The 11863-nt window shown below is 35.6% G+C and overlaps 3 protein-coding genes across 3 annotated transcripts; 1 reads left to right on the top strand and 2 right to left on the bottom strand.

The window, feature by feature from the left end:
• The first annotated feature begins 2036 nt into the window (after window positions 1–2036).
• LOC143623761 (protein ALTERED PHOSPHATE STARVATION RESPONSE 1-like) lies at window positions 2037–4504 on the top strand. Its single transcript, XM_077094609.1, has 4 exons — window positions 2037–2747; window positions 2860–3083; window positions 3296–3504; window positions 3615–4504. Exons 1-4 carry the CDS (start codon window positions 2042–2044, stop codon window positions 4354–4356), a joined length of 1881 nt encoding a protein of 626 aa, XP_076950724.1. The 5' UTR covers window positions 2037–2041; the 3' UTR covers window positions 4357–4504.
• Window positions 4505–7293: 2789 nt separating this feature from the next.
• On the bottom strand, window positions 7294–9084 carry LOC143623719 (NEP1-interacting protein-like 1). The gene is made up of 5 exons (XM_077094560.1): window positions 8909–9084; window positions 8309–8487; window positions 8117–8200; window positions 7836–8003; window positions 7294–7571 (listed from the first exon to the last, which is right to left on the bottom strand). Exons 1-5 carry the CDS (start codon window positions 9060–9062, stop codon window positions 7449–7451), a joined length of 708 nt encoding a protein of 235 aa, XP_076950675.1. The 5' UTR covers window positions 9063–9084; the 3' UTR covers window positions 7294–7448.
• A 1058-nt stretch (window positions 9085–10142) lies between these two features.
• On the bottom strand, window positions 10143–11031 carry LOC143623694 (uncharacterized). Its single transcript, XM_077094538.1, has 2 exons — window positions 10536–11031; window positions 10143–10465 (listed from the first exon to the last, which is right to left on the bottom strand). Exons 1-2 carry the CDS (start codon window positions 10903–10905, stop codon window positions 10143–10145), a joined length of 693 nt encoding a protein of 230 aa, XP_076950653.1. The 5' UTR covers window positions 10906–11031.
• Window positions 11032–11863: the final 832 nt, after the last annotated feature.

The raw sequence follows: 11863 nt of genomic DNA, 5'->3' as shown, positions 1-11863 counted from the left end.
AACTTCCGGAAACTTGTTGTGTTATTTTTATGAATTCAGATTGAGATTATTGTATTTGCTTATTTCATCCATGTAAGTAAGAATAACGAATAGTGTTCTGAATCTTTTTGGTTCGTCAACACCCTTGTATATAAAGATTTGGAATCGGTTGAGAAATGTTATGAAACCAGTTCAAAAAATGAGATGTTGATTTGCTTTCTATAAAAATTAACATAACATTTCATCTTATAAACCTGCTTACGTGGATCAACAAACATGGGAGGATAGGTGATCAGCCAAGGAGGAAAAAGTATGGACCCTCTGAGAGAGGTGTCATGTGGCTAGGGGCGCAAATAAGATGGGCTGAACTCAAGCTACACTAAACTTGACTCGATAGGTTTTAGCTAGGTGATGTAGCGTAGTTTATGAGTAACTCAACTTGTTCCCCATGTAGTTAGCTAAGAATACATTTGACTATTTGAGCACATTCACGTACGATTCTCACTTATAAAAATTTATGACATGGCATAAACCTGATACAAAAATGTTGACGCTATCCTGTTCCTTAACCTATTGATGCAACCCTGACTCCTCCACGTTTCAAAGTAACTGTGGATGCAACAGAGGTAATGTCATAAGGAATCCTACAGGATGCTTTTTTCTAATGTCACCTTGTTTAAATATGGGGTTGGCTAAATGCACTTCCTATTAAAAACATACACTCCTATTCGTTTTGATTGATTTTGATTCAAAATCACTTATTTAAAGAATGGTTCCGGTTTTAAAAGTACGTTTTAAAGTCCTTCAACCATCGCACCACCACCACAGCCATCACGTGATCACTAACACCCCACCACCAACGTGACGTCGCCGTTTCCATTTTTTTGATTTGGTAAATTTTCTTTATTCTAAGACATGGGTGTTTTTGTCATTTGTTTTTATTCATGCATATTTTTATGTCTACCAAACTACATAAAGCAATAACCAATAATTCATTTTATTTACATAGATTAATCAAATATGACAAATAAATTGTTATGATCTATTTTCTTCTTTTGTTTACTCTATCATTTATTCCATTACCCAATGTCAACCAAACTCTTATATTGCTTTCTAGTTGAAATATCAAATTTTAGAGAAACTCTTGATAACTGTATGTTCTTGTTTTCGTGAAGACAGCTTGTCATGGTAGCTTTATGTCCCTATCATATTGAATGTTGGACGATAAACAACAAAATATTTCCCTCAGTTTTCATATACTTAATATCCTACTTAATATGAATCATAATAATTTTATTCCAAATCCGCAAATATTGAAATCTAAGTAATTAATAAACAATAAATAACGATATTATGTGAAAAAATTAAAACGTTTTCCTTTTCAAGATTTTTTGAAAACGGCCCCCCAAACTATTGGTTTTCTTTATTCTTCAAAGCAATTCAGATTTACCTTCTTTTCACATAGTGCTTTGCACCGACATATAGTCTTATCTTTATAAATATTAATTCTTTCAAACAACTTTCATAAGAAAAGCTAGTCAAATTTGGATGTCAATAATACAAGCAATAACCCATTCAGGTACAATAATTCATACCCATAAACAGCGTTCCAGTAATCACTAGTTAGTCACTAGTCGGACGGTAAAGTGAAAAATATGCTTGTAATTAAGCAATGACAACCCTAACTTCTAATATCGTTTCTCAAAACAATTTCATATTTACTGAGAAGTAACTCCAGTAATCCTTAAATTCCAACAACGTAGTTTCAAAACAATTTACGAAATCATAGTTGAGAATAAAAATCATATGAGATTATTATTTATATTCGTGTGAGTGCGATTGTCTGAACATTACAACAAAGTTAAAGGTAGTAACTTTTAAAAGTCATTTTTATTTTATTTTGTAAAAAGTAAGTATATGGATTTGTGAGCTTGTCAGTAAAACGACTCTGGTGGGTGCATTTAGCTTTTCATTTGTAAATATTTGTCTGTATCCCACAAACATATTATCACCAATCCACTTCTACCACTATCCAGTATCCACCAACCATTCCATTTCACTCATGGGCTGTGCAGTCTCACTCCGTAAATCCACCGCCGCCGACGACCTTACGCGGTCCGTCTGCAGAGACCGTAAGCAACTCATCAAGTCCGCCGTCGACCGCCGCTACGCCCTCGCCGGAGCACACTGCAAGTACAACCAGTCTCTCTACGCCGTCGCATTAGCCCTCCGTCTCTTCGTTTCCCGCCATTCAGCTTCATCTTCTTCTAAATACTTAATCACTTTCCCTGCGCCCTCACCGAAGCCTACCGTGGACCTTCACCACACACAATCCAAACCCACACACGCCGTTAAAACAGACGACACCGACACCGACGATGATAGTGACAGCGACGGACCTGTTTGCGAGCATTTTTACGACGATGATGATAGTAACAACAGGGTGGACCCCACGCCACCTGTGACGATGACGTCAGCGAATGGTCAGAATAATAATGATGGTTTAACTGGGTGGGATTTTTTTAACCCGTTTGACAGTTTTACAGTCAATGGCGGGTATGAGGCTCCGCCGGCACCGGTGACGGCGGACGGTGGTCGGAAGGTGAAGGTGAAAGTGATTGATTCACCGGAGAATAAAGGGCGGGAACTGTTGGAGGCACTGAAAGATGTGGAGGATTATTTTCTAAAGGCGTATGAGTGTGGTGTTGAATTCTCTAAGATGCTTGAGTTCAACCATGTGGGCCCACTAGATCATCTTGATTCTAAAGGTGTCTGTGTGTTTTAGATTATTATTATTATTAATATTATTATAATATTTTTTTTTGTAAATTATTGTTTTTTAATGATTTTGTAATTATTGTGAATTTGATTGGTTAGTAGAGAGTTCGGAGAAGTATATTCCGGCGATTGCGTGGCATAAGTCGCCGATAACGAGATCGCCGTCGTGTAGAAGTCTACTGTCTAGCAGCTCCCGGAGTTCGTTTTCGGGGATTAATATTAATGGTGATCTGTTTGATGATGCCGGTGGAATGGAATCCGGTAGCCATTTATCGACGTTGGGACGATTATACGCTTGGGAGAAGAAGCTCTATGATGAAGTCAAGGTCAAAAACCTAAAAATCCTTTTCGTTATTGTTATTGTTATTGATGTAACCGCTGATTAAGTCATATTGTCCGTATTGGCAATTTTTGCATTTATATACGACTCATATGATAAGATGAGACATGGTGGCTATACAGTATCACTGGTTTATCTATAGCAATAATTAAGTTTTAAATATTTGAGTTATTATTGACTATGTTTGATGAATTATAGGCTGGGAATGAAATGAAGAAGTTGTATGAACGGAAATCTTCGCAATTAAGCTCGGAGAAAGCTAGCAACAAGCAAGGAATTGAAGATCAAGTCAATGATTTATACTCAAGAATACTGGTCAACATGAAGATTTGTGATTCCATCTCTAAACGAATCGAGAAGGTGCGAGACAACGAGCTTCTACCACAGATTGTTGAGTTGCTTCGCGGGTAAGAATTATTTTAAACTGAAGCACAATTGATATTGATTTTGCGTGTGAAATAACTAGTTTGACTTTGAATAGTCAAACATGTTAAAATCAGCTGTTTGATTATTCCAGGCTAACAAAAACTTGGAAATCTATGTTGGAATCACACAAAACACAAAGCCGAATAATGTTTGAAGTCAAATCGTTCACGTGTGCGGATCCCACTAACGATAAGTCCCGTCATCTTGCAACTCTTCAACTCGAGGCCGAAATCCAAAACTGGTGCGTGTGTTTTTCGAGCTACATTGCATCTATGGAAGCCTATGTTGAAGCTTTAACTCATTGGGCATACAAAACAACCGCCGCCGAGCGTGACGTTAAAGCCCCGCCACTCATTTTCAACATTTGTCGTGAATGGTCAACTGTTACAAAAAGTTTACCCGACCAAGCGGTCACATTTGCCATGAAACGCTTCGCAAAAGGCCTAAGAACCCTTTGGGCCCAGCAAGAGATTGAGAACCAACAAAAGCGGAAGGTTGACAAGCTTGTTGCTGACTCAGCGAAACGAGCAATTGGGTTCGAGAGGGAAGAGAGGAATGTGGTCAACTATAAGTCAATGAATGTTAAAAGCAAAGTCGATGTGTTGGCCGATAAAAAGGCCCGGTTGGATGTTTTTACAGATATGGTTGAAACCGAGAAGGCTAAACATAAAGATTATGTCGAAGAGACACGTCGGATCGTGTTGGTAGGATTTCAAACGGGATTTTCTTCGGTTTTTGATTCGCTAACCGAGTTTTCCAAGGTTTGTTTGAGGAAGTACAATGATGTTGCACAAAACGCAACACTGGGACCGCATCGGATTTTTGGGAGTTGAGGTTGTTGTTTGTAGAAGATGTTGATTGTTGTTAGAATGTATCTTTGGATAAAAATAACATGCAGAATTCTAATTACAATTTTGGTTGTCTCAATTTGATAAGCAATAATATGTCATCTTTAGTTATTTGAACTTGACACAAACGTTAGTGATCTGGCTTGTATTTTTATTTTGGGTTTCAGGTTTAAAATTGTGTTACATAAACAGTCTATCAATGAATGATAAAAATATTTATAAACTACGTTTTAGTATTGGTTTGAGCTACGAAGATGTTCAAACCAATAAAAACCGTGGTTTGGATCAATTGTTGGTTCATTGGACTTAAATCTTTTATTCATGGCTCACCATAGCTACTTTTGTCATGTTTTAGATTTTCTTTAACAACAATACTTCTTTCTAATCATGTAAAGGGTATTTCAAGACTCAAACTCATAACCTCCATCGCCACCCCCATCAAAGTGATGATATATTATTAACAACCATATTTTTTCCTATTATATATTATTGGTGTCTTTTTTTTTCCTGTTCATCAAAGTCTTTTTTTTATGCATCTTTTAAACAACATTTGTTTTGTGGGTTAGCTTTACACGTGGGTACTCCCTTTTCAGGTTCGTGCTTGTTGTATTCAATAACTTCGCATCCGCCTTTCTTCTTCTGCAGTCTCTCATCATCGCCGATTCTTTGTTACTGCTCTATGTAGGCATTCTTGATTTAAGTTTTGTTTCCTAATTGCGTTTGATGACGTGTTGCGGGGCTTACACCTCTCGCCTATCGAAGCTTTATTGTAGTTTTTGTTTATCTTTTTGGTTTCATTTCAGGTTATCTTCGCTCAATCGTTGAAGTTTGTTGCAGTCTCGCTCAATCGCATCCGGATTTCTGTTGTAGGTACACAATTTGCAAAGGTCACGAGAATATCGAAATGTAACGTGCGTATTCACTTCTCAATTTCTAGTTTCTATTTATTTCGATAAATAACGTGAAAATATATCATGGTTGAATAGACTATTTATGACAGCCCTATAAAATTTGAACTTTCATATTTTGGTTATGAGGCACTCAGGCACACCATTTAACCACCATAATGTTAATGTCTCCTTAGGGACGAACCCACACCAAAACATTGCACTATTACTGATTTCTTTGGAAGCAAACCATAACGAAAAATTAAATTTTAGACTTCATTTTCTTTTGAGTTCATTTATATACGTGTTTGTGGTATATATGTGTGTCATAAGCTGTCGTAGACAACCAAGTCGTTAAATAAAGAGCAATCTAGCTAAACAGCAATCAACCACGTACCAATATATGGTTCAAGCTAAAGTAACTCCGTCCTTAGCTTTTGACAAAGTGTTAAGACAATACTACATCATGATAAATCTGTAAGGATCTAGATTGATTATTTGAACTACCATAATATATGTATTGTTTCTTACTTTAGTTGTTAACTTTGTCTCTAGTTTTAGTTATAGTCTATAATATAAATATATGTCATAGCTTATCCACCATACGATGTTAATATCATCTAGAACAAGCAACTACATTGACGATTGGCAACTAGATAGTTTCAACCTGAAAGCTTGTTAAATACCCATATATAGCTATCGGATGGAAGAATCGACTAATAAACTCAACTACCGATCAAGTTGCCAAATTTTCAAGTCATTGTAACTTTCGTAAGCTAACAAACAACATATCATATACAATTCCATAAAAAAGTAAAACATTTGATACGTTTAATAAAGTCGTTTGACTATTGATCAGATGTCTAAAATAGTGATACAGGTTATATAATATCTTCGTTTGAATTAAAGAAAGTAACATGACTGTTTTTTATTGCAAAAAAAATTGAGTTCTATTAAGAAAAAAATAACAGAAGTGGTTTATAAGTAACAAATCATATTATATTTTCATTAAATATAGCCCATTTTGAATATCTGACATAGTTCCAAAAGTTATTCCATATATGATATAATATCTGTTTTGCCTTTCTAAATGCTGGTAATGAAGATTTTAGCTAGAAATCCTGAAATTTGTGATGGTTTGTTACAGCTAAAAGAGAATTAGAGAAACCAGATTTATTTAGTTATATCTTTTGCGTAAATTTTAAAAATAACTTTGGGCTCATAAAATTATGACATGTGACGCAACCATTACTTATTATTAGGTATAGATATGCATTAAAAATAACTTTGGGCTCACAAAATTATGACATATGACGCATCCATTACTTATTATTAGGTATAGATATGCATTAAAAATAACTTTTGGCTCACAAAATTGTGACATGTGACGCAACCATTACTTATTATTTGAAGTTAGTTTGCATTATAGTTTTCAGTACAACGTTTCTGGTTTTTTTCCCCTATTGTTGAGAACTTGTACAATTTCTTAAATTTCAAATTAATATTATATACACAATAAAAGATCTCTTAAAAGACATAAATATAGATACACAACTTAGAGCTGAGTTGGTGAGTATTCACCAGTAAAAAATATTAAGTTAGGATCATACTGGCAGAGGTGGTTGTATCTTAATTTTAATAAATTAAGATTTGAAGATGATTTGGAATTTTGGATCTTGATATATATACTCATAATAAAGGTAACAAAAGCTCTTTTATATGTAAAAGTTGAATTAACCATACAACTTAAATAACTTTTACGTAACAAAAGAAGATTAATTATCCAGCTTCATGTCCGGCTAGCTCAAGAGTAAATCATTTTATATTTCATGTTGAAACTTTGCTAACAAATAGGTTCTCAACAACAGATCCAGATTCTTATACAATTGTTTTAACTATTAACTTTTTAGTTATTCATTTTGATATTTTGGAATTTGAATAAAGTTTTGACTTTGCTAATTAGACGATGCACATACACAGTAAAAACAACGAACAAAGTGCATCGTTCAAAACTATACGATATGTACATATACGCAAATAATCCCCTCGTTGGTATCATTACACATATACAAAACAAAACATGCTAAAACGCAAGGTTTAATTCTACAAATAAAGAAACCATAGCGTCAAGTTGTGACAAATAAAAAAACTTCGATTTGGGGATTCACCGAAACTACAAAAGACCCAAATTTACAGATCCCTTCTACATAGTGGACATGACCCATGTCTCACTAGCCATTTATCGATACATGGTAGATGGAACATGTGATGACATTGTGGCAAACTTCTCACAGTCTCTCCAAGTTGAAAATCCTGAGTCAATATCAAAATTAGATCAATATTTTCATGAAGAAGTTGACTTTGAAAGCTTTGACGTTCAATGAATTGACCAAAATACCCTTCAACGATACCATATTTTGAAGTGAATGTTCATGAAACAAGCATGATTCACATGTGAACGGTCTAAATCTAGACGCTTAAGCATTCTTTTAGAGCAAATATATACCAAGTCATTCGGTCCAACAAGATAAAACTGTTTGACGTTTGATAAAATGACTAAAATACCCTTTTTAGTACCTGAAGGCACACAGAGCAGGAGATCCTGTCCCTGGAATTATCCACATTATTGCTGCAAGTAATTTTAATTTTGGGTATTTTTTCAACCGAATATTCGGGCAAGCCTTTAGATCCGCCAACATCAAATATGCTATGAAGTTCGTCAAAGCCGGGTTCAACAGCTCCCATCTAAATAAAGTCAAAATGGGTCATGAAAAAAGATTAAAAAAAGTACACACTTTTTTTAAATAGAGATTTTTTAGTGGAAAACGAACGCAGGTAATTACATTTTAAGAATTTACCTGACTTTGAACTGCACTTAACATGGCGGGACCAAAACGTTCGCGAACAAGCCTACCGTTTAACAAGCTTACAATGACATCAATCTGTGATACATGTAACGAAAGTTAGTTAGAACGAACAAAAGATTAAATATTTGAAACATTTCTTATGATTTATTTCTTGAATTGTGTTGAGAAAGCGAAATTGCTGACCAAGTATAAAAGACAACTGATTCCCGATTCATCTGATTTCCACAAAACAAGTGAAGATTCAAAGACTTCTATTGAAAACACAGCACCTGAAATTGCTCCAACTGCAGCCCCCCTAACGAACCCACTCTCGGTTTCTTGACCGATTAAGGCCCCTGTCATCGCTCCTAATAATATTCCAACTGCAACATATCAAATTCATATCAGATTACAAATTTAATAGGGAAGACACTTTCTTTTCAACTACATGCTAGGGATATAAAGATAATTCATGATGAAATGCTTAAGGGTGTGTGAACATGGTTTCCTCTAAATATTTTTATTTTATTCAGGAAACAAAGATTCATCCTGGAATGCTAAGGTTGTATGTTCACGAGTCATATTTAGAAAATAAAGATTCATCTATGAATAACTGAAATAAAGAAATTTGAAGTCATAATGAAGATCAAATGAGCAAAAGAATATATAAAGAAAAATCTTGCGAATTAAAGAAAAGATGAAATCCCAAAACCCTGAACCTAATTACACAAATGATGATCATATTTGGGAATTGTAAAAAAAAACCCCAAAATTAGAATATAAAATGCATACATATATACATACCTAAGGCGAAGAAGAAGGTGAAGATTGCAGAGAAGAGATTGCCAACGATGAGAGCAAGTGCAGGGGTGAAGAAATGTTTGAAATTGCGGGATGAAATGTGAAGAATGTTGGTGGGTGTAAAAGTAAAAGGAGATGGGTAAGAGTAAAACGCCATTGATTGAGAATAAGAATGAGAAGAATGATTTGCTGCAGGCAGGCAGGGTTTCTTGAAATTATTAATAATAATAATACTTCGTGGTTAAGGGATGGAAGAAACAGGCATCAACCAGCATTTATAGCTTTCCGACTTTAATGTGGATCACCAACCACGAGAAAATTTACTATTATTATTATTCTCCAATTCAATTCTTTTCTTATGTTTACTGTACTGGAGGGGTTACAATTAGGGGTGAATTGTGAAACGTGGCGCCCGGTCAGCATGGAGTGGAAATTTGTTTTTAGAGTGCAATGGTGTAGGGCTACAAGTTGGGCCCACAATGTGTTTTTTTATTATTTTCTTTTTATAACTAAACTAATTAAATAAAAACCAATTTATTTAAATAATTAAATAAAAATGTATTAAAATTAAAAAATAAATACAAAAAAATACATAAACTAAAAAAAATACACGAATAATAAAAATAAATTAAAATAAAAAAAACACACCGAAATATAAATATACATAAAAAAACTAATCTATTCGTCTTCATCTTCGTCTTCGTCCCCGTCGTCGTTATTGTCCTCCTCCTCGTCTTCGTCTTCGTCCTCGTACTCGTCTTCGTCCTCCTCAACGGGGCGATTATCCCACACGTGTTGAACCAAATCCGCTTTCAGTTGGTTATGTATATCACTTGATGTGAGCTGGTGAATGTTATACGTTCGTTGGTCTTGGGTTGGTTCAGGGAACTGTTCTGGAACGCTTCCTGGTATATAGTGTTGACATATTGCTTTTCCCTCGTCTTTTAAAATCATATTATGCAATATGATACACGTATATATGGCATCGCTCATTTTTGCCAACGTCCATACACGACAAGAGTTTTTCACATAATGCCAACGTTTTTTAGAACCCCGAAACACCTCTCGATATCCTTTCTCGCGGACTCTTGCTTCTTCTTAAAATAATCTCTTTTTTCTTCGATAGGGTCTTGAAACGTCTTGACGATGATCGAGTATTTCTGGATATATCTCATCTCCCAAATAGTATCTGTGACGATAGAAGGTATCGTTGGCATAAAACGGTAAGACTGGTATGCTACGGCTGATGTAACTCTAACACGGGTGACGCGTTGAGAACGTTTATGTCGTTGTTGGACCCGACTGAGCCGAAGAAGGCTGACCAAATCCAGAGGTCGTGTGAACAAATGGCTTGAAGACTAACCGTTGGCACTCCATGGTCACCACGAGTGTATTGACCTCGCCATGCGGTTGGACAGTTGGCCCACTCCCATTGCATGCAGTCTATACTCCCGATCATGCCTGGAAAAGAATGTTTGCTTTCGTGTACATCATATATGCGAGTCAGGTCGTTTGAAGTAGGAATCCTCAGATAACGACGAGAGTATAATTGTATTATCCCTATACAAATAAATTATTAAACAATATTTATATTAAAAACAATAGTTAATACAAACAATTTAAATATTACCGATGCAAAAATTCTCCAACGCATCTCTCGTTGTTTTCTCAGCCATCTTTAAATACTCGTCATTGATATCGGTCGTGTTGCCGTATGCGAGGATGCGTATAGCCGAAGTACACTTTTGGATGGCGGAGAATCCTAAATATCCTCTTGCATCGGGTTTCTGTTGAAAATACTCATACTCCCGCTCCATATCTCCAACGATGCGCAAAAATAAACGCTTAGACATCCGAAAACGACGTCGAAACATGGCGTCGTTAAATGTAGGTGAGTCGTCGAAGTAGTCCTTCATCAAACGAGCGTTCGCTTGCGTACGATCCCGAAGGATATATGACCGTCTACGTGGTGCCATAGATGGAGCAAAGTCGGACACCATGTTATTGACGACGGCCCGAACCGCGTTCGTGACCTCTAAATGCTCTTCCGCCACTTGTCGGTGAATCTGATGAATTCTTCGACTCTCGTTTATTAATTAATCCAAAATCTCGATAGAGTTCGTGGAATCCGGGGAACTCATTGAGTTTGAAGAAATATGAAAATAATAAAAATGATTGGTATTTTTATGTTTGTGTTTGTGTATGATAAGGTGAAAATGGTTAGATAAAGTTTGATATATATATTAAGTTTTTAAATTAATTTTTTTTATATATATAGCCGTTACCCAACGGCATTATTATTATTATAATATAATTTTCTTTCCATCTTCGCAGCGACAAATATATGCCGCCCCCGCCCCTTTTCGCCCAATTATCGCCGGGGGGGGGGGGGGCGGTGTTCCTCCAAAAAATCACCCCAAAATAGCCCCTTTTCTCGCCCACTACGTTTAGCCTAAGTGATATTTGAGGCTTTTAGATTTGCTTATTTATCTTTTAAAAAGTTATTTTTTAAAAGCTTTATATTAATGGGGTGTTTAGGATTCTTTATTTTTTATCTCCTTATAACTTATTGACTTTTATAAGTTAAAAGAATGCTTGGATAATATGACCTTTTTAAGCTTTCAAAGAAAGAAAAAAGAGTTTTGATAAGTTAAGATATTGTAACTTATCAAAAACTTCTTAAATAAGTCAAAAGGAAGTGTATATAAGGAATCTCAAACATGGCCTAAAGCTTTTGAATGAGCTTTGTCAAAAATATTTTGAAGCTTTTGTAGTGAAAGGCTATATAATGGGGGATTTTCGAAACGTAGTGTCACATCAACAGAGAGACAATTCTTATTTTAGGGTGTTGTCCCTCTTTTATTTTTTTATTAATTATTTTTAAACATACACCAGCGACAAATGTATTCCCCCCCCCCCCCACCCCCAACATATCGCGCCCGGGGGGTGGGGGGGTGT

This window comes from Bidens hawaiensis, unplaced genomic scaffold (assembly GCF_021521415.1).
Source record: "Bidens hawaiensis isolate Kalapana, Puna unplaced genomic scaffold, B.hawaiensis_p1.1 tig00003536_1, whole genome shotgun sequence".
Taxonomy (NCBI): domain Eukaryota; kingdom Viridiplantae; phylum Streptophyta; class Magnoliopsida; order Asterales; family Asteraceae; genus Bidens; species Bidens hawaiensis.
This window is presented reverse-complemented; position numbering and strand designations above follow the sequence as displayed.

Coding starts and splice junctions, on each gene's coding strand:
- LOC143623694 (XM_077094538.1), bottom strand. CDS start 10,905: ATGGTGTCCGACTTTGCTCCATCTATGGCACCACGTAGACGGTCATAT. Junction 10,466..10,535: donor GTTGGAGAATTTTTGCATCG/GTAATATTTAAA, acceptor TTATTTGTATAG/GGATAATACAATTATACTCT.
- LOC143623761 (XM_077094609.1), top strand. CDS start 2,042: ATGGGCTGTGCAGTCTCACTCCGTAAATCCACCGCCGCCGACGACCTT. Junction 3,084..3,295: donor AGCTCTATGATGAAGTCAAG/GTCAAAAACCTA, acceptor GATGAATTATAG/GCTGGGAATGAAATGAAGAA. Junction 3,505..3,614: donor ATTGTTGAGTTGCTTCGCGG/GTAAGAATTATT, acceptor TGATTATTCCAG/GCTAACAAAAACTTGGAAAT.
- LOC143623719 (XM_077094560.1), bottom strand. CDS start 9,062: ATGGCGTTTTACTCTTACCCATCTCCTTTTACTTTTACACCCACCAAC. Junction 8,488..8,908: donor CACCTTCTTCTTCGCCTTAG/GTATGTATATAT, acceptor GATATGTTGCAG/TTGGAATATTATTAGGAGCG. Junction 8,201..8,308: donor TCAGTTGTCTTTTATACTTG/GTCAGCAATTTC, acceptor CATGTATCACAG/ATTGATGTCATTGTAAGCTT.